Source organism: Castor canadensis, chromosome 4 (genome assembly GCF_047511655.1).
Source record: "Castor canadensis chromosome 4, mCasCan1.hap1v2, whole genome shotgun sequence".
Lineage (NCBI taxonomy): Eukaryota > Metazoa > Chordata > Mammalia > Rodentia > Castoridae > Castor > Castor canadensis.
This window is the reverse complement of record NC_133389.1, coordinates 83,122,803-83,148,851: the sequence shown is the minus strand read 5'-3', so window position 1 is coordinate 83,148,851 and position 26,049 is coordinate 83,122,803. Positions and strand designations below refer to the sequence as shown.

Genomic DNA, 26,049 nt, shown 5'->3' with positions numbered 1-26,049 from the left:
GTTGATGAATGACTGAATGCCTTTCCCCTAAGATCAGGAATAAGATAAAGGTGCCTGCTCTAAGTCATTCTATCCAAGAGTATAACTATAGCCAATGCAATAAAGCAAGAAAAAGAAATAAAAAGGCATGCATATTTGAAAAGAAGATGTAAAACTCTCTTTGTTCACAAACAAAAGTATTGACTATGCAGAAAATTCAATGTAACCTACCAAAAAACTACTGAAACTAGTAAGTAAACTTAGCAAGACTGCAGGACATGGGCTCACAATACAAAAATCAGTTGTATTTCTATGTACTGGCAATGAACAATACAAAATTGACATTTATAAAGCCTTATTACTGAAAAAATAGTGTAAAAACACTTCAGGATAAATGTGAGGAAAGCATATAAAACTGATACACCGAATATTATAAAACATTGCAGAGGGAAATCAAAGAAGACCTAAATAAGTGGAGAAATGTACCACATTGGTAGATCAGAGATATGATATTATTAACACATAAATTCTCCAGCCGGGCGCCAGTGGCTCACGCCTGTAATCCTAGCTACTTGGGAGGCTGAGATTGGGAGGATCGAGGTTCAAGCTAGCCCTGGAAAATAGTTTGCAAGATCTCATCTCCAAAATGACCAGAGCAAAGTGGACTGGAGGCGTAGTTCAAGTGGTAGAGCACCTGCGTTGCAAGCATGAAGCCCTGAGTTCAAACCTTAGTCCCACCAAATATGCATATCAGTTCTCCCCCAATTAATCACAAAATTCACAATAATCTTAGGCAACAAAAACACAGGAAGTCATCTTTAAATAGATATACAGACTTATTCTAAATTTTATGTGGACTTTTTTTTCTTTCTCTTTTTTTTCTTGCGTGTGTGTGTGTGTGTGTGTGCGCGCGCGCGTGCGCACACACACACACACACACTGAGGATACAACCCAGGGCTCAGGCACACTAGGCAAGTGCTCTGCCTCTGAGCTACCTCCCTGTCATATGATATTGAACCTTCACACACAAAGTAACTATAATCTAAGCCTCCTTCTGGCCTTGAAGAGAAACAGATTTACACTGTCAAGGCAAAACAAATGCTACTTATGAGTCCTCAGCTTTAGAAACAACCTATGAACAACGCATGAAGGTCTTGGGTGGTTCCAGACATGAATGTTAATCTCAATAATACAAAGGTAAAATTGTAGAACAGTGAAGAAAAAGTAGAGGGAAGCATAGGCGTGATAATGTCTTCATTTCACCCAAAGAGAAGCTGAGATACTCAACTAAAAATGATGACACAAGAAATTGGTACAAAGAGGCACTGTGTACACGAGCTAAGTCTTTGCCTTGCACAGCAGTGACTCCACAGATACTGTGTGAAGTCGATAATCAAGAAATGGAAAAGTTAGCGTAATGTCTAGGATTACAGTTATGACCATTAGAGTCATAAAACCCAGAAACAAAGGAAAGAAAGCCTCCGGGATGTGGGGACAGGAGGAGCCACAGGAGCAGCTGGTAAGACGCCACCTTATCCGGGCAGTGCTTTAAGGAAAATCAAAATTAAAATCATCCTGGAATGACCATTCAGACCACTCAACTCTGTAGCAATGGCCACCCTGGAGGATCTGAGGTACAGCTGTTGGAGACAGTGCTATTGCCTTCTGCAAAAAGACTGCATTCATTACCGTAGCCCAAGGCAAACCAAAAGAGCTGGCTACCTGGCGTCTTTCTCTTTTCATGCCTTGTCAACCAGAGCAGGCCACACTCCCAAAGGCACATAGGTGATTTCCCTCCCACTGCATTGTGCCCCATTGCTACCCCCATGGGGTGTTACCAACCCCATTCCCATCACACTGGCTTCCTACATATGGCTCCAACCTCTCGCCTTTCTGAGGTATGGGCTTGTCTCTACACAGCTGTGGGCACTGCAGACGCCCTCCCCTTCCTTTACATCCGGGCATTCAGCACCTTTCCCCAGGAAACACTCCAATCCCTGACAGCAACATACCACTTTCAGATCCTCTGGGTCCTCCCGTACCTTGCCCCTAGGGGCTGGAAGGCCTCCCAATCTAGCTGTGCATCATTTAAATAGTAAGGGGGCATTTTGCAATTTCCGTAAATCAAGTGGAGTTACGGGACTTTTTCATGGTTAAAAAAAAAAATCATACAAGCAAAGTAAACAAAACCTCATATTAGTGGGTTCTTTAAGGCCTAAGATTAGACAAGGTGAGGGGAAAGCTATGTTGTTTGGGACTGGAGCATGGGATTGCTGTGCAAGGTCTGGAAAGAACATTAAGAGGCTCTCTAGTTTAGGATTCTGGTATAATTGCTTTGCACCTCTATTAGTTCTGCAGGGAAATTAAAAAAAAAAAAAAGATCTCCCTTAAAAACCAGATCCTGAATCCCAGAGGAGCCTTCCTGAATTAAAAACATTACCAAAACAATGTTAACTGTTGACATTTCCTGGTACATCAAATGTCACCCCTTCTTTGTCTTCTCTTTAACTTCATTCCTAAGAGCTATTTTTGTTCTCAGATCCAGAGACTAATTTGCTTTTTAAAACCAGCTTGTTTATCTAATAATCCCCTAATCCATCATCTTTGGAAGCAAACACTGTAGACTGTTCTAAGCTGTGATTTCAGTTACACTTGCTTCCACGTGTGATTAGCAAATCCAAATGGTATGTAATGAAACTCTTAAACCAGAAAATGGCATTTATGAATGACTGGAACATTTTAAAGCATGACCCACTTGAAGAATCTCTGCTCTCCTGTTTCTCGTTTCTAGATGAGCTGACATCGAATCCAGAGTGTTAGTGCTAGTGGGAGCCACAGCTGACGCCTGTCCTATGCCTGGTGTGGAAATGGGTAAACAAAAAGTCTTTTTTTCCTCTTTACTGCAGAATCCCAACCCAGGATTGTTTGCCGTGAAGCACCCTCTGACCTACACAGAAACGTTGATAGACTACCATCTGTGCTCTCATCCCAAGTACAAGTTCACACACGAATCCCACGAAAAGTCCAGCATTCCTCTCACCCAAAAGCAGTTTCTCCATCACACGGTAAAGCCATCACTAGGCTCACTGGTAGAGGTGGCCTTGGGTTGCAGGGAGGGGCAGGGGATGAGGACAGAGGACAAAGAAGGCTATAGCCACAGGTGCAGAACAGGATGGTGACAATAACCCTCCTTCACGAGTCCTAAAGGGGTACAGGGGTGCTGAACACCACTCCTGTCCTGACCACGCCCACCTCTCCTCAAGACTGCCCTTTGCAATATCCTCACTGTTAAGGGAGATTCTATCTCAACCCTACCACAGTCACACTATCTGTGGTAGCCGTGCTCTGACCTCTTACCGTGAGCCCTACAAGTGCAGAAACAGAATGGACGGGGGATGATGTGACAAGTGCATAATAAAGAAAATGGCTCCACAGAATTCCTTCTCCCCGAGTGGCCAGCCTGACCTGAACCACACGGGGGCCCCGCAAACTCAATAAGTCCCTCACTCAAATCCTGATCTCTGCCCACTTTCCCTGAGCCACACCCCAAACTGCCTCTTCTTCCTGTCACCCACTTGGGGCTTTGTTCCATGACATTGTGCAGTGAACTTGAGCGTAGAATTTATGGGCATCTTGACCCTGCCCTCCCATCCCCACATCTAACCAGCCTGCCTCTTACCCCTGACACACACTCCAGCTCAGCACTGCTCCTGCTGGGCCTCCATAGAAATCTTCCTTTGACACAAATGGTCCTGTAGGTTCCTGCTCAAAAACCCTCAGTGGGATCCTACTGCCTGTGGAAGCAGCTCCAACCTCATTAGCTTGTCCCGTAAGGCCCTCAGTGACTTACCTGCCTCTCCAGCCATAGTGTCCCCCAACCCAATCATACACCCTCAGTCGGTTGCCAGCACTGCCAGATGCATCTGCACACTTGGCCCCCTGCCTGGTGTGCCACTTCTCTGAAGCCCCCTCTCTGAAGATGCAATAGCATCATGTTCACAGTCATGGAGACAGATGTGAGGCCATGCCTGCCCCCAGCGAGAGCACGTGTCGCTTGTGTGGCTAGTGAAGAGCTGCGGGCTCCACTTTGTCTCACATTCTGTGTTGCCTTGTTTGAGGTCCTTTGCTGGAGCAGTTGTCTTTTTGCTTCAGAAAAATTCAACCAAACTTAGTGAAAGGACAACTTTAGGAGCTAAATTTGGGGGGCTTACAAACAGTCCACTAAATGAAATGAAATCCTTTCTAGACTTTGCCCTGCTAAACACTTCCTTTCCATGTTGTGCCCCCGCTCCAACTTTCATCACAGGACATTATTCCTGGAATCATGCTCTGGAAGCAGTTCCAGCCCCTGGTCTTGTCCTCCCTGCCGGACCCCTCAAAGGTGGAAATCACTCAGAGGTGAGCCTCAGTTTCTTCTTGTCTCATGGGAGCACATTTCACCCGCAAAGTACAGAGGCTGAGAGTTACAGAAATTAGAAGCCAGCATTACGTCAAATCAAACTTTTAAAGCATGAGGGCGGTTTGCCGGTCAGAGAGACATGGTGACCTATAGTTGATTTTAGTATTTTGAATTTGTCCTAATCAAATAAATTGTCAAATGAATTTATCTTAACCAAATTTGTCTTCATACACTTTTTGAAAAGTAATGTCAGAGGTTGGGGGTGTGGCTGAAATGGAAGAGCGCCTGCTCACACTGCAAGTGTGAGACCCTGAGTTCAAACCCCAGCACCACTAATAATAAAACTAATGTCACAGTGGCTAATTGGCAGTGCTTCAGTGTAGGTAAACAACTGATCCACATGATTCTGCTGAATTTTTTTAAATTGCCAAGAATAGCCTTATGTGCCCTCCATATCACACGTTCCTGTCAGCCTGGCATTTGCTATGGGTCCCACACTGTCCTCAGAGACACTCAGCAAAATGTGCAGCTCGTAGGTCAGCCACAGGCACAGAACAGTAGATGAAAATATTGCTGGGCAACAAAGGAAGAAATTAGAGTAGACACAGTTTTGCCGATGTGCTGTTTAATATCTCTTCAAAGTCTCAAGACATCAAGTAAGTAGCCAGATGCATTTTCTCTAGACTCTGCCTGACCAACAGTCTTGAACTTGTTTCTTTAGCCCACATCCTTACAAACAACACAAGATATTGGTGAGCAAATGTGACTAGTGTCCCACAATGACTATCATCAGCTGTTACCTCTTCAAATTCTGTGGTCCAGAATGAGGCCCATCCCCATGGTGGCCAGGAAAGCTGAGCCCTGCCACAGCCCAAGACCAGCAGGGCATCCTTACACCCCTCACCCGACTCCCACCAGTGTCCTAGATCCTCTGACCCAGAAACACCAGGACCTCCACACCACCCCCAGGAGCTGTGGGGCCTCAGCCTCGCTCCACCACCACCTCTCTGGGCCCAGTCCTCTTGTCAGTGAGACAGGCTTGGACTGGTGAGGGTCCTTCTCACCCTCAATATTTTACTTTCCTAGGAGAACGAAAGCTCATTGATATACTTTGTCCCTTCTGAGACTCGAGTTGGAGTTTAATCCCCATTGTGGGGGGTTACCAAGAGGTTACAAACTTGACCCAACTGCAGTGTCTAGCGGTCCATTGGGGGATGATCAGAATTAGCTAAGGACATCAGGGTGCAGCCCCCATGGTTGAGTCCTGATGTCTTTATATGAATGGAAAGACACCAGTGGACACATGTACTCCCTGCCTCTTACCTTGTGATGATGATCTGTGCCACCTCAGGGCACTGACAGCAAGAAACTGTTACCAAATGCAGCCCCTCAACCTTGGACCAGAACCATGAGCCAAGCAAAGCTCTTTTCTTTATACCTTACCCAGTCCATGGTAACTGTTATTAGCAACAGAAGGTGGACTAAAGCACTTACCCAGTTCAGACACCCCATGTCCACACTCTGCCCACCCGCCCCTCCCCAGGTATTTGGGGAAATTGTTGGAATCTTGTTTGTGATCCTAGGATACTGATTTTTATTTCTTCCTTCATTGCCAGCTGGGAAAGTCTTCCTGAGTTGAGGTAGAGACTGCTAAACTTCCAGAGGCCTCTCTCTCTCCCTTTGGGTTACTTCCCTGGCACATCTCCAACCCCTACCCCCCTTGCCTAGAGATTATAGGAAAGGAACACAAGGCACCCAGCATGGCACAGAAACTCAAACACGCTAGTTCCTTTCTGATCATAACCTCATTCGCCCTGTTGCTGTTTCAAAGTCAGCGTCTCTAATCTTTATTTTAGCACAGTTTTTAGATGGAAAACTTCCAGGACTGAGGGAAACAGTAACAAGCACCAGAGACCTGCCTCCTCTATTTGGGGCTGTCACCAGCTCTCTGTCATTCTTCTTGTCACTTCTTACTGAAGCCCTTTAAACAATAATTCCTCACCTGTGAAAGAGGGTTGGTGATGTACTCATGGGCTGTCGTGAGGATGGAAATTAAATGATCGTGAACCATCTAAGGTCTTCCCGGTGTGTGCTTTGGTATCTTCTACCTTCAGCCTGGCCCTCCCACCTTGCCATCACTCTGTCGCCACCAGATGGCATCAGCACCCCCAGACAGACTCAGCTGGGAGGACACTTCCAAAAGGACTCACATAGTGACAGGGAGTGTGGCTCAGTGCTAGAACCTTGCCCAGCCTGCTCAAAAAATAAAAATAAAAATAATTTGACCCATGTAATTTGTAAACCAAACATAACTGGGTCTGGGGTTTTGTTCAGAGACTAAATAATAACCAAAAGGGAAAGTGATGAGAATTAGAGACTGCCTGGGCCACCTACTGTCAGCACACAGGGATCCCAAGAATTTGGAACATTCCAAAGCAATGTTTCTGGAAAAGTCTCTCCAGATTGCTGTTTCAACAAGCAGTCAGAATGCAGTTGTCTTTGGCTTGAAATGCCAACCATTACGCCTGAATTTTATCTGAATTAAAGAAAGCTCTCCTCTCTGCTGGACCAGTTTGTTTCAAAATAAACTGCCATTAGGTAACAAATCAAGAACAGAGTCTGTGTTTCCTTATTATGGATTTCCACAGGGTGTCAGATTCTAGATCATACCATTACATTTCTCAAAACAGCTACAAAATAAAAATGGTAATTCCTTTTTAAAATTCTGTTAATTCCTTCAGACTGCTATAACTTAATACCATAGACTGAGTATAGTATAAACAGTATAACTTTATTTCTCACAGTTCTTAAAGCTGGGCACCATGTGTAGTTGGTTTCTAGTGAGGGCTTATTTCCTGGCACATAAGCAGTGCCTTCTTGCTGTGTCCTCACATGGAAAAAGGAGCAAGGTGACTCTCCAGGGCTTCCCATCTAAAGGCAGTAATCCCATTCATGTGGGCTGGATCCTCATGACCTAATCCCCTCCCAGAGGCTCCCTGTCCATTGGGGGTAGAGATTTCAACATTCAATTCTGAATTCCGGGGAAAGGACGTTTAGTCTATAGCAAGTCCTTACAAATCCATTAGGGACTTTTCAGCTTTGCAGTCATTTTGCCTGAATGAATTGCTTCCTTGTATCCTTTGACCCTGAGAATTATCTGTGGATTGTTAAACCAATGCAGTGTGGTTACTTAACATTTATATATTCCAGTTCATTTTTGGATTCATAAGAATCAAAGCAGTTCACTGATTCCTTTACTCTTTGATAAATTCAGAGACAATTTGTTGAGCCTTATGGACGTCCATAAACTCTAAGGGTGAACAGCACCCAAAGAAATGATCTGGTCTAGTAGTTGCCAGACCTTCAATTTTATAGACGAGCAAACTGTTCAGAAGAACGTTGGGTCTGATTTTAGGTTATCAAGTAAGGACGTTAAGATAAAGCGAAGCAAAACAGAAATGCACAGCCACTATTACCACAATCACTGCTTCAATTTTGAAAGTGTATTCACACCAGAAAAAAGATAAAGGACAGCGAGCTCAGAATTTTTAAATTAATGTGTTTTGTTTCATGAAAATGTCTTGATTGTTCCCTTTGATCATCCCAGACCAGTCTGGTCTCTGGAGAGTGGTCCACATTTCTTTTATCAGCCCCTCTTCTGGGCAGGAATCCCCTCTTACTTCTTGTGTTCTAAAGTTTTGGTAGAATTTTCAGTCAGAACCTGGATTCTTTGTCATGAAGTCAGTAGATATGGCCAACCTCTGGATGATGGGGCCTTCTATCCAGGAATGCTTGTGTGCACACTGCTTCTGGGGTGTCTTCAGCAGACAAAGCCAGGGTTCACATACACACATTTAACATACAAAGACACATGTGCACACATATGTACATGATGTGCCTGTGGGCACACATATACACGTGTACATATATTAGGAATCATGAATTTACACCAGCACCTACAAGTCCAGTCCACAGCCACAGAGTTAGTGTCTGCCTCCTCTATGTCATATTTGTGTTTCCTTTCTTCAGCACGGTGGGAACCCTGACTCCCAACACTCACTCAACTTTATGACATACCTAAAATAGCCTCAGAAGTGCCTCATCTGAAAACACTTGAATAAACAAGCACAACAAATAGAGCTCAGATTCATTTGCAATTCTCCCCTCTCCTCACTCCCCCCCCACCCAATATGGCAAATACCATATTTATAAGGTACTTTGGTTATTTCTCTCTTTCTTTTCCCTCCCTCTCCCTCTTCCTCTCTCCGTCCTTCTCTTGCTTCTCTCTCTTGCTTCTCTCTCTGGCTTCTCTCTCTCTCTCTTGCTCCTCTCTCTCTCTCTCTCCCCTCTGCTCTAATTATCTGATTATAGAATTGTTTTTTCAATAGACAGGTCATCATCATGTTTGCCAAACTGAACTGCACAAAGAGGCACACTCAGGGAAGCCCCTCTCTCTCCCACCTGCCTTGCACCCCATTCCTTCCCTGGGAAGGAAATCCATTTAAGTCTTCTGACTTCCCCTCCAGCTTGCCCTCCTGTGTTGCCCTCTGCAATGCTAAACAGAAGGTACTTTTTTCTTGTTTTCCCTTCTTTCTTATACAAAAGGTGGCAATCTAGATAAGCTTTTGCATTTCCTTTTTTCTCTTAATAAATGCCTTGGAAATCACTGCAGATCAGCTCACAGAACCCTCTCCCATTCTCTTTTCCATCTGTAAAAGCCACAGTGCCATAGTGTTCCTCCGCACCCCCCACACACACCCATCTCCACCCTTGCCAAGCAAGTGCACTTGCAAGATTGCAAACAAGTGAGTCTCACCTGAGCACCTGCACACACACAGGAGCCCTCAATTGTTCTTGTTTTCCATCCCGCCCCTGCCTTTCCTGCTGCCCACTGCTTTCCCCACATCTGGGAGGAGGTCACTTCGAAGTATGCTCATGTCATTCTTTACTTTTCTTCATGTGACAGCACTCTTCCAAGCTTCTAGAAATTTCTTCCACAAAATCTCTTCTCCCCTGATGTCCTCTCTGATGGTCTCCTCACTGTTGTGTGTTCAGTCTTTATTCCTTTAATATAATTTAAAAGGTTTATAAGGAAGGAATTGAAGCCCAAAATAGCAAATGCTTGTTCCACCATTTTGAAACAGAAGCCTGCTGCCAACTTTTTAAATAATGATACATTTTTTTCTCTCCATCTCAATTCCTTTAATGATTTTTTAATTATAAAAAATCAATACGAAGGATTTTTTTTTTTGGAACTAGAGATTTAATTCAGGACCTCGTGCTTGCTAGGTAAGCACTCCACCACTTGAGCCACATCCCCAGTTCTTAGTTTTAGTTTGTTTTTCAGATAGAGTCTCATGCTTTCGCCTGGGTCAACTTCAGACCATGATTCTCCTACCTCTGCCTCCTGAATAGCTGGGATTATAAGCATACATCACCATACCTGGCCCTAACACTTAAGAATTTTCATATAAAGTCCTAAATTTATAATACCAGACAATACATAAGGGAACTGGGAAGATTTAAATTTGGATAGAGTAAGAAACACTGATAACATAAGGAAAAAATATTAGGAAAGAATATAATTTAAACACTACCACTTTAAGAGCCTATGGTGTTTTATTGTATTTTATTTGGTGCTAAGGATGGAACCCAGGGCCCTGTGCATGCTAGGCAAGCACTCTACCACTGAGCCACACCCCCAGATCCTTCTATGGTTCTCTTTTTACACTCCAGAAAATCTCTTATTTGGTGGCATTCTCCAGAGGTGTACCAGGGCCTCTCATGGCCCCTGCCTTCACCTTTTCCAGAAGCATGAGTGGGTGTTCAGGAGTGAGAGAGAGCAGAGAAGTAGAAGCCTCCTGAGTGGTGAACTTGAAAGGCTAGTGTGACTGCCAGCACCATCATTTATCCTTGGCTGCATGTGTGATTTTTCCACAGCTGTGCCTACAACTCAGTTCTGCTTCCTGTAGATGTCCCTGAGCTCCTGGATGCCTTACCAGAAGAAGACAGACTGGAAACTATGGAACGGTATTCTTTTTGCCTTTGATCTCTGATGGTGTGTATTTTCTGGAGGAAAAAAGAAAAGCCACGAGGTGCTGGGAGGCATTTCAGAAGCGCACCCATATCCTGAGTTTGCCTCCTAAATGAGCAGATAGGGCTGGTGCCCAGCCCTGCCACCACTGAGGTGATAAGTTCAGCTCATAATGGAAAAGAGACCCTTCCTGAGGTCTAAAATACACCAGTGGGTGGGAGAGGCTCCATGGACTTGGGTTAGCCCACGAAAGATGGTAGGGTTTGGATACACATGAAGAAATACAAACCCAGAAGCAAGATTTTACTGACCAGCATCTTGTAGCATGTCCTGGACTCTCCTGTCCCCAGGGCCACTTAAATAAACCTGGTGGCTAGAAACCCAACTGCAGGCCCAAGACGGGGAAATGTGAGCCACACAGAGCAGCTTCTTTTCTGTGATCTCCTCCCAGACACCCAGCACACATGTCTCCAGCAAAACACCACCATTGCCCATTTGCAAAAGCCTCTACATCAGTCATTTCTGATTCCTTCTAAAAATATGCTTAGCTCTCTGTTATATCACTACATAATTTCAGGGAGAAAAATCACAAGCTCCATGTGTTTTAGAAGGTACTTTCTACCAGGCAAACTAAAATCCATTTAAGTTTTCTAGTTTAATTAATCAACATAACAAAGTTTTATTTTTTGTTTCTTTTTTATTTTTCTTTATTTATTCATATGTACATACATTGTTTGGGCCATTTCTAACAAAGTTTTAGACATATCCACCTGCATTAGTTTGTTTTCTGCTACTGTAACAGAATACCCAAGGCAGGCTAACTTTACTAAGTTATTTAACTCACAGTTCTGGAGGTTCAAGGGCATGACGCCAACATGAACTCAGCTCTGGTGAGTTTCCTAGTGGAAACACAGGACAGACAGGAAGACAAAGTGATTCAAGGGTCAGGGTTGCTCTTATAACAGCATGCTCTCACAAGAACATATTCAAGGTCCCCAAAAGAACCTCCTTAATCCCTTCTGAGGGCAGTACCCTCAGTAACCTAGCCACCTCCCATTGAGGCACCACATCTCACATGGCCACAGTGGGGACCAAGCCTCCAACACAGGAACCCTTTGGGAACAAGCCACATCCTAGGGCTGGTAGAGTGACTCAAGTGGTAGAGTGCCTGCCTAGCAAGTGTGAAGTTCTGAGTTCAAACCCCAGTACCACCAAAGAAAAAAAAGGAGCAAGACACATCCAAACCATAGCACCATCTTTCATTAAAATTTCCATTTCAATGGTTCTAGAGCATTCTAGATGTCATGATGGAGGGTATAGGCTGTAGGGTCAAAACCTCCCACTCTGCCACTAAGTATACCAGGAGTGACTACTCTCAGTGCCTCGATGTCTTTATCTTTAAAATGGGATAACAGGAACCATCTCATGTAAAGCTGTAGCTGGGTGCCTGGCACATAGTAAGTTCCTGATCACTGGGACCATTATCATTAATGACCTTGTTATCCCAACCCCCTGGCCCAAGATCTCACACTTGCAACAAATGAGTTGTTGCAAGCAGCAACTCATTTTTGAATAAATGTCCTAGCACACAAGAGTAACAAAGAAAGTAAGAACAGCAGGTGATACATGATTCAAAGATTTCCAAAATAGCAGGTGAAGACATAATCATCTTCCAAGAAGTTTCCTTCTATCCACTGTTGTACCAAAATAGAAGCTGAATAAATATTTCTAATACTTTTAACTTTTGATCTTTTAATACCCTTGGGGTATAAAGGAACACTTGGATGTGTTGCTGCATCTGTGACAGCAGTATTGGAGTACAGCCCAAAGAAGGTCACCAGCCTTATGGTGCAAGATTACAGACACATTAGGAAGACATTGGCCCAGAGTTCATGCTTTATTTATTCTCTATTTCTTGAATTTCTGTTACTGAAGATACATTCTTCAGCTTTGTCATCTGGGGAGGGATGACATCCATAACTCAGAGCCTTTTTAGTGTTCAGGATTTTGGGAGCCAAGGACAGGAGAAATGGTGGAAATGAGAGGAATCCTAGTCTAGTGAGGAGGCCAGGGAAAATATGGAGAAAGGAAAGGTGAAAAGCTGAAAACACACAGAGCCAGTTTAGCCATTCACCAAAAACCAGTGACCCTTCTGTGTGACTGGAGCAAAGCATTAGCATGAAGAGTCTGGATCTCGTCACCATTCTAGCCAAGTGCCAGTCTTGTGCCTGCCTGATTGTTCCTGAATTTGTTTCTCACTTCTGTGCTGGTGACAGTTACATGGTGCTAAAATTTGGGTCAGAAATACCACAAAGGCCCACGTGTTAAATATCTGGTCCTCAGCTTGGTGCTATTGGGAGGTGGTGCAACCTTTAGGAAATGGGGCCTAGTGGGAGAAGTTAGGTCACTGGGGGGTGTGCCTGTGGATAATGAGATCTTGAGACTTGATATCCTGGTCCTTCTCTCTCTGTCTCTCTCTCTCTGCTCCTACCATGATGTGCTGTGCTGCCACAGGTCCAGACCAAGTGACCATGGACTGAAACTGAGCCAAAATAAGCAGCCTTTCCTCCTTTTAAGTTGATTATCTCTGATGCATTGTCATAGTGACAAAAAGCTGATTAATAGACATGGAATTGTTGAAGTGAGAAAGTGGAAGTATTCTACAGTATAACTGCATTTCTTTAGTAAGATAGATGGCTTTGTTTTTGAGATATGACTTGAATAAGTTGTTCCTCTATATAAATGATCATTTCACCAATGAAGCACTCATGATTTAACTCCTGCCACTTTTCAAAATGTTATAGAAACTCATTTATTTGTCAATGTAACTTTTCTATTTCTCTGGCATTTGCCAAAGTTCTTTTATTTTTCTTTTTTCTTTTTTAACTCAAGACTTCACACTTGCAAAGCAGGATCTCTACTGCTTGAGCCACACTTCCAGTCCATTTTGCTCTGGTTATTTTGGGAGATGGGGTCTTGTGAACTGTTTGCCTGGGCTGGCCTCAAACCATGATCCTCCTGATCTCAGCCTTCCAAGTAGCTAGGATTATAGGCGTTAGTCACTGGTGCCCACCCTGCCAAGATTCTTAAGTCTAGTCCAGTGAAACAGAAGATAGGTACAAGTCAGACAAAGCAGGTTCCTTGCTCACACATAGGTGAGCTGGTCACCCAAGGATGAAGGCTGCCAGGGTGACACAGTCACATCTACACATGCCCCACATACATTCATATGAGGGACCTGAAAGCACCTGAGTATCACATGGATCACTGAGTCCAAGCATTGCAGAACATGCTGTTCCGGGAGCCACAGACACAGCCCAGTCGTTCAGGACATTCCTTCCTGACTTCAGGATGTGACGTTCTCAGTAATTTCTGCCCAAGAATTCTAAGCAATGTGCACAGAAGATGGGAAAATTTAATACGAATATTATATATTTAATCACAGAAGAATTTCAAAAGAAGTAGCAAATAGGAAATTAATGTGAAGATATCCTCTGATGAGAATCATGCCCTAAAAGGAAAAAAAAAAAACAGCTATTCATTACCAGGCAAGATTTCAAAGTATGGTTAATGATTGTGAATGTTAGCCAGCTGAGACAGAGTATCTCTGTGCAATTGCCATATCTATCCCTGAAATACACCTATTTGTGTGCAGAATTTTCTTTTTAGTTTTTTTTTCGGGGGGGATAATTTTCTGGGGAAAGATTTTTTCACTCTTTTGTAGTTTTTTCCCCATTGTTTTAAATTGTGAGTGTTACTTTTTACAATTCACTACACTATGAATTTCATCTTCACATTATTTCTAAGACTGAAGTTATAAAAACTTTTAGAGAGTTTCGTTTTATGTGTTTTTTACAAATTTGAGTGAAAATGGAATGATTTGACGTGAAAGTGCCTTATCACAGTATTGACTTTGTGAGCACTGTAACATAAAAATGTTGAAACTTTCTCAGTCAACAAAAATTATGTTCATTTTGGTGGAACTGGGATTTGAACTCATGGCTCACACTTACAAAGCAGGTGCTCGCAAAGCAGGCACTCTATGTCTTGAGCCACACTTGCAGTCCAGGATGTTCTCTTTGAGGGGTTAGAGGAGTGGCTTAAGTGATAAAGAGTACCTGCTTAGCAAGTGTAAGGCCCTGAGTTCAAACCCCAATCCTACCAAAAAGAAAAATTCAGATGTTCTTTTTGTACAACTGCATTTGTGAAAAGTAAAATTCCTTGAGGTCTCAGTCTTTGGGCAACAGCATATGCAGGGCAACCCATCACAGTTTTGATCAATTTTGTCAAAAGACTTAGGTTGTCTGCATTTCAAGTGACTGGAGTTATAAAGGTGAGCACACCCAGTGTGTGTGTTCATACAGTTTGCTTTTGACCTATTTCTTTATGTATGGTTCATGTGTTCAAAACTGTTATACCCGTGTGACTATTAGTTTACCTGAGGATTTATACTTACAAAAAATATGTATGTTATTATTGCCCATTTTATCGCACAGCATGGCCTATGAAGTGCTCTGTCATATTTTCATATGTTGATCAAATAAATCCCCTTTAAAAATGTAAATAAGGGTGGATACGGTGGCAGCTGTTCAGGAGGCAGAGCTGGGAGGATCACATTCCAGGCCAGCCCTAGGCAAAAGCATGAGACCCTATGGAAAAAAATGACTAAAGCAGTAAGGGCTTGGCGCAGGGCTCAAGTTGTAGAGTGCCCACCTAGCAAGCACTAGCCCTGAGTTTAAACCCCAGTACTACCCAAAACAAAAATAAATAAATGAATGTGCTTTAAAGAATTTTTTAAATGAATAGTTTCAACTTCAGGGGTTTTGATCCTTTGGGATTTCAACACTTGGGGTTGTGGCCCAAACCCTGCAAGTGAAAGAGAAAGGCTAAGGCCATCAGGACCTGTCCTCCTATTGCATCCTTGCTGGTCTGTACTCCTTCAATTCCATTGTTCAAAAATGTTTTCGTTCTTAATGCGTATTCTAAATTATACAGTCAATTATGACGAAGCAAAGAAATCCTGCTAATTCAAGCACTGATAACCACTCATCACTGCCATGGTTAGACTAGGATCTGTGCCAGCCTGCTCTGTGATCAAAGCAAATGGTTTATTACTTGACAGACTACAGCATCTTTCATATAGTATATACTCAAAAATAAGAATTTTCAACATACTGTTTTTAGTTTTCTATTTTATAAACACATGCTACATTAATACATTCAATGCATTTTACATACAAACAGTGAATGAGTGAAATCCTAAATATCCAAGGCATATATCCAGTTCGAAGGCTTGCTCTCAGGCATTGAGCCTTGATAATACTTGGTGTCTAGGCTTAGAAACCAGATCAGAAAAGGGAAGTTGAAAAGCCTTCTGCTCAAACTTCTGCACCAGAATCTGTTTGTTTGAGAGCAGTACAGGCAAGGTAGGATGACACCTACTTGCTTCAGGTTCAGAAGAAAGCATCCTGTAGCCCCGCCTACAGGGGAGACACTCAGCAGACCCACACAGAGTCAGCCTTTCCTCAGTCAGCACTGATGTGTACACAATCATGACTCAGTTTCCCTACTTCATAGGGGTTGCCAGACATAAAGGAAATGGTATGACATCGAGGAGGAGGGTGACAATTAGAATAACTAGCACTTCCCAAGGACTGAGTGTACCAGGTGGTGCTTGGCGGTGGGATCCCCACGTCAAAGTCATGTTATGCCGGCCCCTTAGAGATGAGGAAGCTGCTGCTGGGAAGACGATGTTGCAGAGCGCCAGCGAAATGACTCTCCGCCTTAGGGACCTGAATAACTTTTTGCAGTTTTCCAGGGTGTTTTCCTCAACAGGAAACTGCCATGGCCACCTCTGTTTATGGATGGCTGCTAGATAAAGTGTTCCTGTTTCTGTTGCCAAACTCTGAAACCTTTACTGCCTTTGTTCATCTTGGAAGCATTTCACAGAGTGAACTGGAGATGGCTGTTATCCAAAAACTCATTGCCTCTTCTTCTAAGTCCACACTAAAGGCTAATATCCCAGACTGTCCATTTGACTAGGCCTTTGCCAATGGGATGTCAGCAGATGACATGTAGTCTGCTTCTGAGGTCAGAACCCTCAGCAAAGTCAGTGTGTCTCCTCTACACACTCCAGCCCTCTTTCTCCAGCTGAAACCCAAACAGCAATGACCCAAATTTAACCATCAAACAACAAAGCTCTAGACCATAAGTCAGCAAATTACGGCCCATGGGCAAATCTGGACAGCCACCGGTGCTTGTCAATAAATTTTCTTGTAACCCAGCCAAGGCCACTGATTCATATTTTTTCTCTGATTCCTTTCATGCTGATGTAGCAGAGTTGGGTAGTTACAATTGAAGCCAAATGACCTACAGTTTTCATAGAAAAAGCTTACTCTTGTGTTAGTCAGATTTTCCCATGGCTGTGACAAAATACCTGACAAAAAGGAACTTAAAGAAGGGAGGATTTATGGCCACCCCCAGTTTGAGAGGTTCAGCTCACGATTGCTGGACTCATTTCTTTGTGCCCGGGGTGAAGGAGAAGCATCATGGTGGTGGGAGTGTGTGGCAGAAAACGCTAATCTCACAGTGGCCAGGAAGCAAAGAGAAGAAAGACAGGAAGGGACTGGGGGAAAGGGTACACCCTTCAAAGGCACCCCCCACCAGTGACCTCCTTCCTCCAACCAGGTCCCATCTCCCCCCACCTCCCAATAAAGCCACCAAATTGTAACTCCATCTGCCCTCATGATCCAGTCACTCCCAAAAAACCCATCTCCGAACTTTGCTGCCTTGATAACCAAGCCTTCAGCATATGAGCCTTTTGGGGGACATTTCATACCCAAACCATAGCACCCTTTCTCTAGGGGAAACCACCAAAAGGTGGAAAGGAAGGAAGAAGGGAGGGAGGGAGGAAGGAAGGAAAGGAGGAAGGAAAAAAAGAAAGAAGGGACTAGATCCCTTGAATTTCTTTCACCATACTCTATTTGGAAATACTCTGGTTAAATTTAAAGCAACCATGAATTTCTAGTTATTCTTTGCTTTTGATTTCTATTCAAATTCCATTGCGACCAGAGAACATAGTCTAAATTATTCCACTGTTTTGAAATCATCTGGGCTTTCTTTATGGCCCAAGATATGGTCCATTCTGGTTAAGTGTCCCATGTACACTTGAAAAGAATCTGAAATCTGTGACCCCATTTTTAAAAACTGCTTTTTACTCTTGCTTATAAATAACGACTCCCACCATTGTTTATTGGCAGACAGCAGCTTGTCAGCCTTTGCATCTCTGAACATAAACTCAACAAAAGTAGATGGAACTGAAGTTGAAAACCACGAGGAGCGCATAACTCCTTAACATTCACAATATTCCTTCTAATTTTCTGTTGGGAAGGAAAAGCAGTCCCCACTAAGCATCTCATTACTTTTCAGTGAGCTCTGTGAACACAATATAGAAGTTGTACTGACTCCAGAAATGATACAAGTGGAGTTCCCTGTGTTGGACCAAAAGGACGCCGAGAAGGAGAAGTAAGTGAATGCTCTTCGCCCTAAGAGGTGGGCTTGGATAACATTTGCCCTGTATGAAGTTCAGAATTGTCCCGTTGTCTGAATCTAATAATCCCAAGCTTTGAACGAGACATTTCCAATGCTTAAGATATTTAAATGTATGTGTTATTTTATACACAATTAGCTCCTTCAAAGGTTTCTGGCAAGTAAACTTTTAAAAATTGATTCCAGTCTCTCTAGGTGCTTATTGCTCAGTTTCAGAGATGTGTTTGTTTCTCGTTAAAAGCTGATTGATTTTCACTCAGTATAAGGAACACAGGCTCTGAGCCAAACCTGAGGCTGAATCTCAGCCCTACCATTTATCACATATAAGACCTCTACCCAACTAATCTTCTTTGGGCCTCAGTTTCCTCATTTGTAACATGCATAAAATAAATGATCATTCACAGGGCACTTGTGAGGATTGAATGAGCTGCCAAATGTGAAAAATGTCCCTTCCTCCACCTCTCCATCAGAGGGCTAACTAGCTAAGCAAGTACGTTACTTTTAAAATTTAATTTTGAGGCTGGGCACTAGTGGCCCATGCCTGTAATCCTAGCTACTCAGGAGGCAGAGATCAGGATGATCACGGTTGAAAGCCAGCCCAGGCAAATAGTTCACAAGACCCTATCTTGAAAAAATCCACCACAAAAAAGGGCTGGCACAGTGGCTCAAGTGGTAGAGTGCCTGCCTAGCAAGTGTGAGGCCCTGAGTTCAAGTCCTAGTGCTGTCAAAGAATAAAATAAGAATTTTGAAGAATATTTTACACTATAAATGACATTCTGTGATTCACATATTTTACACTATAAATGACATTCTGTGAGTCACATGGTTTATAAGCTTGGAATTCCATGTGTTCAGTGTTTTACTTTTATGTTTAAAATGAATTTAATTTAAAAAATCAGAAAAACATGAGAATAAATTAAGAACAACAATTCTACCACCTAGAGGTAGCAACTTGTCTATTTTGACTTCTGAGTATGTATGTGTTACACACACAGAGTTTTAACAAAATTAAATCATATTATACATACTGTTTTGTCTTCTGCAGTTTTATTTAGCAGTATATCATAAATGTCTATTTATAAATGTAGATATACATCATTATATTTCATTTTACCAACTGCATAGTATTCCAACAGGCTGATTAACATCTGTCTCCTAGGCCATTTTCAAAAGTTCTTTTTGTTCTGGAATTCTCTTCTGCTCCTGTCAAGCGTTGTCCTGTGTTTGGTCTTGTCTTCTTTTTCCTCCCCTGCTGGCCTTCCTCACCTCCCTCAGTCTCAGTCAGACACCAAGAGAATCCTTCCTGTCGGACACAACTGCAGTTAGAGGGAACAAAATAAAAAGAACACATAATGGTGTTTAAATTCCCCGTAGAAGCCATCAACTAGGACTGGGGATGTGGCTCAATGGGTGCATGCCTAGCATGCGTGAGGCCCTGGCTTCAGTCCCAGCACCATAAAAACTAAAACAGGAAAGAAAAAGTCCTGCTGTCTATTCAGTTTCTGGAAAATATTTCTTTTCCTTGATGCAAAGACATCTGCTCTCCTTCAGTAACCATAATTAACTAAATTGATTCTTGCTGCCTGGACAGTGAGAGGTCTTAGCTCTCTCAAGACCCACAAAGGGGAATCGTGTTGACAAATGTCCCAGAAACTGAGTGACTTTAGTTGTTGACGCATCACTCAACACTCCTATATTATCACAGTTATTACTCGATCACTACTGTCTTTAAAAGGAGACATGATCTACATATTTTAAACGATTCCATAACATAGCACCAATTAATTTCTCTAACTATGTGCAGTAGGGAACATTTCAGTTCTGCAGGTTCAGATATTTCTGGCTTTCCAAAAGTATCAGGCATTTGCCAGAGTCACATGTCACTCTCTTTAGAAAATGTCTCAGAATCATTTAATTTTAGATCTCCTACTTCCCAAGCAGATGAGTTCATATAAAGACTTCATGGTCTTTAGATAAGGTATCTATCCTTTCAACCAGTACACTTGCCCTGCCACATCTCCATCTGCTCCTTCATCCTGGGCCCCAGCCCACCAATGGGCAAATCGGCCCCACCAAAGGTCAGATACTCCCCATCCCTCAGCCCTAGCCTCAGCCCCCCCACATCTGGCAGAAGTTCTACACAGCAGCCCTGGCCACACCTACCATCGTGCTCAGTAGACCCATGTCTACCGCTACTTGGTCCAGGTGCATACCCCACCCTCCTGCAGCCATCACCAGAGTCAGAAATGTCATCTGTTTACTTTATTCATAAAGACTTTTTAAAACACTAATATGGACTGGGCATGGAGAAGACCTCAAGATAGGATCTCTGTGACTGTTTTCTCATTTCACCCTCACAACCATGAGGGGAGGCAGCAATTACCACCACCAGGAGGTGGAGACGGGGCCTGTAGGTAACTTGCCCAATTCTAGGAAACTGGTACCACTGAGACTAGAAAACAAGTTTGAATCACTTGCAGGCTGAAGGTTCTCACTGCTTAGTAAATCACTGTGATATGTAATTATTTATATGTTAACTTTATTTGTTAAGACAAAAACTCCAATGTTCACTGGCAGTGCTGTGCATTGGTGGGTGACTTGCATGTTTTATTAAGTGCCTTGTGTGACCTTGTTGTGTTTTTTGATGTTCAGAGAAGTGAAAGACCAGGCCCACGCAGCAGAAAAGGCGGGGGAAAAGGTGCAGGAGGAGATGAAGAACCTGCAGAGCAGAGCTCTCAGTGCGTACCTGATTCTAGAATAGAACCACCAGGAGGTCAGCTCTTCTCATTCACTTCCCGCAGGTCACCAAGGGCCTGAGTATCCATTTACACTCCAGCTATTTTTGGAATTAAAGTCTCTAGAGGCAAAAATTGAAATGTGGATGTATATATTTTGAAATTTTTCTTTCTGATAATAAAATATCATTAGCATAAGGGCAGTGTTGAAAGCTTCTTGTTGCAAGATTCATGCACTGGAACAAAGCCTTCCTGAACAAGGCACAAGCCACTGTGATGACAGAGACTAAGAACCAGGTGCTGACAGCTGTTTCAGGGAGTTTTTTGTGGTGTGGTGCCCAGGAGCCTAAGGTAGATAGGTCTGGGACTGGGATGTGTGCCCACCTCTGCACAGAACTAGCATCTCGGATTTTGACACTGGCAACCACTCCCAGGAGGAACAGCACTGAATGGACATTGGCTCCCCAAATAGTTATGCTGGTGGGAGACACTAGCAAGGGGGACCAGAACTGGAGGGGATATTGTGAGATGGCTGGAGTTTGCAGACTGATTTGCAAACAACTGGGGAACATCCCTCCAGAAACTCCCAGAAGCACCTGGGGCAGGAAGTCATTGCAAAGGGGCCAGGAACCCCTGGAAGCATGGATTGGTAAAAACCAGGCCTTTTTGTTTGTCTACTCCATTCATACTCACAGGCTAGCAAGGCTGATGGAATTTGGATTATAACAACTGTTAATTATACAAATATGTTTGAATGTATTCTTTCTATTCATTTTTCTAAGCATAAGTATATATAATTATCTATACGTATAGGTATGTTTATGTGTGTGTATATAATTATAAACCCACAGAATCTCTCTCTCTCTCTCACACACACACACACACACACACACACACACACACACACACACAGATGGTCCTTTACTTGATCCTGGCAAGTGACCTCCAAGAGACCAGAAAACCAAAGGAGACTGTCACCGCTATGCCCAGGATCCCTTCAGCTGACAGCCACCCCCAGGGCAGCTTGGCATTTTCCAGGCACAGCCCAAGCATCATCATCCTGGGTGGCAGGGGAGGGGAGCTGGTACATTCACCTGAACCTGTTCATCAGTAAAGGTTTTCTTCTTTTAAACAATGAAAGGAGGCACACTCAGTCACCTCCTGTCTTGGAATGGGGTCTTTCACAGAGCGGAGGAAGAGCTAGGTGGAAACCCTCTGCAAAGGAGTATGGGTAACAGAAGATGGGACCTGGCTGGAGGGAGAGCCAGGGCTCAGCTGGGCTTCATTGAGGGTCACAGGGCCCACTGAGGGACAAGGAATGGCCCAGCCACTCCTGCCCCCCCCAAAAAAAACTTCACAACCCTATCCAAGACAGATCTGGCTGGATCAGTTGGATTTCAGAAGCCTGCCTGGAGGGCTAGAGAGACCCTGTGTTGGGAGACACCTAGCATTTCAGGTGTCCCAGGCTTCTTCCCTGCCCCTCTGCCACTTTTTTTTTGGTAGCACTGGAGTTTTAACTCAGGCCTCACACTTGGTAGGCAGGCGTTCTACCACTTGAGCCACTTCACCAGCCCTATTTTGTGTTGGGTATTTTCAAGATAGGGTCTCACAAACTATTTGCCCAAGGCTGACTTCGAACCTTGATCCTCCTGATCGCTACCTTCCAAGTAGCTAGGATTATAGGCATAAGCCACTAGCACCCACCTCTTCTTTCCCCTCTTGAGTTGCGCCATGGAGGTGGGGCTGGCTCCTCAGTCAGTCTGACTGCTTATGTGGGCAACAAAAAAAGGGAACCAGGTGAGAAGCTGAGATGGGCCTGGCATCCCTAAGAGTATGACCTGTTACTTGGGAACTCTCTAGAGACCAGTGCATTGAGCAGGAAGGGGCCAGCAGTAGTCCCTGAAGGCTGCAGAGGCCTATTCTAGGAGGCATTGGGCCCAGGGTCTGCAGAAGTGTGGATTATGGTGCTGGCTCTCAGAATGCCAGTGCTTGGCTGTGAATGTCTAAAGCCTCACCATCCACATAGAGTCCCATCTGGCCTTTTCACTGAAGCTCAATGGGGTTGAGACCAGGTAAGTCTCAGATAGGGAAACCCCTGATAATATTAGGTTCCCATGGTACCACCCTCCTGACCCAGAACTACTGGCCACTTCTTTTTCCTCTCACCAAGAAGAGTATACTTTCTTCCAAATACCTCCTCCCCCTCCTACCTATTACCCATCCCATCGGCTGGGGACCAAGTGTTCAGCACTTGAGCCTTTGGGGCACATTCAAGATCTAAACCATAACACTCAGTAATGGACAATCATCTAAGTGAGAGATTTTGAGATTATACAAGTATCCTATTTATTCTCCACTTTTTTCCCATTCTGTATCCACCTATCTGCATGTGTGTATGTATGTATACACATGTATACATAGATATGCATATTCATGTGTTCATATATACGTGTATATATTCCCACATCCAACTGTGATGGTTATTACCATGGTGTTTGCTTCGTGCTGATTTCCATCAGTTTCCCTTCTCCCTCATCTCGATCAGGAAGAGATCATGGATATTTAATCATAAGGTTATAACGCATCATACAATACCATTGTTTGTTTCTTCCACTGTTCCCACTCTGGCCATGGGAGCTCCCGCAAGTTATTTCTCTGTCCCTTTGACATACCCTCACCCTTTCTTACATATGTCCTTACTTCCTGCCATCTCATGATATCGCAGGCTCATCTGCATTTTCTCTGCCTCTGCCCCAGAATGAACCATTTCTCCGAGGGATCTGATATCTTCTATTGGAGAGTAGTGTTTAGAAGCCAAGATCTGAGAAGCAGATGTGTTCATTGTTACTGTGGTCCTCATTGTGTCTAGGCTAGGAAATACATGTGTTTAATTTGATCCACTGCTATGGTTGGATAAGTATCCCCCAAAGGCCTACATGTTAAAGGCTTGGTCAGCAGCCTGTGGTGCTGTTTAGATGCAATGGAACCTATAAGAGGCAGGATCTAGTGGGATGAAGTTAGCTCACTAGAGAAGTGCATTTGAAGAGAATATTGGGACCCTGGCCTTCCTGACTTTCTCTTTGCTTCCTGGACATCATGAGTTGAGCAGTTACCTCTGCCACACACTCCCGCCATGATGTGCTGCCTTGCTGCAGACCCAAAGGCAGTAGGGCCAAGTGACCATGTATCAAAAGCATGAGCCAAAATAAATCTTTCCTCCTTGTAAGTTTCTTATCCAGGTATTTTGTCATCATGATAGAAATGCCCACACATATGCAATTAACATATACAATTAACACTGATACTTCCATTTCAATCCAACATTGTGTGGGTCATTCTGGCCTTCCCCCTTCCTGACTTGTATCTTCCTTTCCCTACCATGAGAAACTCTATTCTCATTATCTACAATATATTTACTTATTTGTTCAATCTTAGTATACTATAAAGTAACACTTCTCCCAGTGAAAGAAGCATTTACTAACTAGATTGCAGAATGTGTGTGTGTGTGTTTGTGTGTGTGTGTGTGTGTGTGTGTGTGTTATTTCACCTTTGTAGGGTCCAGTTAAAATAGTTTTCCAAAGTCACTTAGGTTAGGTTTTATTTCCCCTCCACACCCATCAGCATCATTGAGTTGTTTATTAGGGATATAATTAGGTTCACTTGTTACTGTTTGAATTCCATCTTGAATTCCCCCACATCCTAGTTTGTTTTAATTAGTCATTTATTTTGGGGGTATGTAATGGAAACATTACTATGATTGTACGAGTCAGAGGTATATACAGAGACACACTCAGACAAGTGTCATTCTTGCTGTTCCATGCCCATCCCCCATCCGAACACTGTCTCTCTGTGGATAAGCAACCTCTTCAGTTTAGTTTATCCTTCTCACTTGTGACTTAAGTCTCCCAAGGACTGAAAACCACGCTCTCCCCTCACCACATGCACCATTCTCAAAAGCCTAACCTACCAGCAATTTCCTAAGCATAGACCACTTGTTTACACCCCTGGACCTTTGCATGCCATTCCCTAAGATTCCACTACCTCCTCACCTTGGTGCCTTCCCAGGCCAAGTTCCTTTGCCCTTAGTGACCTTTCTGGCTCAGGCCTTGTTACATTACTTTGAACCTGTTTGCATGTCAATGCATATATTTATATGTACCTCACTTTCCCCTCCTAAAAACAAGGGCCAATTTCTTTTATTTCTCTCCTGGCATCCCAAGGTCCATCCTAAGGCTATGGCCCCTTGTAAAGGTTGTATTGACTGTGTTGGGGATTGGTTGCCACCTGGTGGATGTCACAGGAAAGGCCTCTCCTGACTCGGTTCCATCATAAACCAAATGGATTTCCAAATATGAATTGCTGTCAGGGTTTTTCTTTCCTTTTTCATTCCACCTTTAGGTGGAAATAGGCAGGGAACCCTCACCTTTTGTTTCCTTCTGTGATCGATCCTATGGGAAAATTGCCTTTAATTAAATCACTGGCTATGTGAAGTTTTGGGGGCTCTCTGTGGCATCAGTTACCCAGGTTCCTTAGCGATTGTGGATATATCCAAAGGCTGACTAAGAGATACAGGATCACAGGGTGAAACGGCTGTCTTGGAGACCTGCCAGCCTTCTCTCTCTTGCAGTCATTCAGATTGTCACAGTTCCTTCTCTAAGGCCCAACAGCTTTTTAACTGGAGAGCTTCGGGATAATCTACCTCTGTTCTTCCTTTTCAAGGGCTTTCACTTTGTGAAGTGCTTTCTCAATGATTCTCACATTCTGAGCCACACAGTTGCTACTGGCTGACAAATCCTTCTCCAAAATGCTCAAGACCAGAAGCATTTTCAGACCTTTTAGGATTTTGGAATATTGAGATATGTTGGGTACAGAACCCAATTCTAAACAGGAAATTCATTGATGTTTCATATACACATTACCCAAAGATAATTTTTTATACTGGGGTTTGAACTCAAGGCCTATACTCTTGAGACACTCCACCAGCCCTTTTTTGTGATGGGTCTTTTTGAGATAGGGTCTTGCAAACTATTTGCCCCAGCTGACTTCGAATCATGATCCTCCTGATCTCTGCTTGCTGAGTAGCTAGGATTACAGGTGTAAACTACTGGCACCCAGCACCTAAAGATAATTTCATTCAATGTTTCTAGTGCACTTGCGTTCTGATGATAACTCATCACATGAGATCAGGTGTTTGTTGAATTAAAAAATAGAAAAGAGATATGAAAACTATGTCTCTAATATTCATTTACGTTTTCGTGGCTCTGTATGTTTACAGAGTATATTTGCTATAGGGAAAATAGGATTTGAACCTAATAGATGAATTTAGAGTCCAGAACATCAGATGGAAGGACAT

General features: G+C 43.4%; 1 protein-coding gene across 1 annotated transcript in view; it reads left to right on the top strand.

Moving 5' to 3' along the window:
* Cfap221 (cilia and flagella associated protein 221) overlaps window positions 1-20,836 on the top strand; it is an 85,714-nt gene extending 64,878 nt beyond the window's left edge. Inside the window, exons 20-24 of the mRNA XM_020184091.2 lie at window positions 2,887-3,045; window positions 4,287-4,378; window positions 10,320-10,409; window positions 17,842-17,937; window positions 20,614-20,836. Coding sequence (XP_020039680.2) covers window positions 2,887-3,045; window positions 4,287-4,378; window positions 10,320-10,409; window positions 17,842-17,937; window positions 20,614-20,722 — 546 coding nt within the window. The 3' untranslated portion in view covers window positions 20,723-20,836. The remainder of the gene's footprint in view (window positions 1-2,886; window positions 3,046-4,286; window positions 4,379-10,319; window positions 10,410-17,841; window positions 17,938-20,613) is intronic.
* Window positions 20,837-26,049: the final 5,213 nt, after the last annotated feature.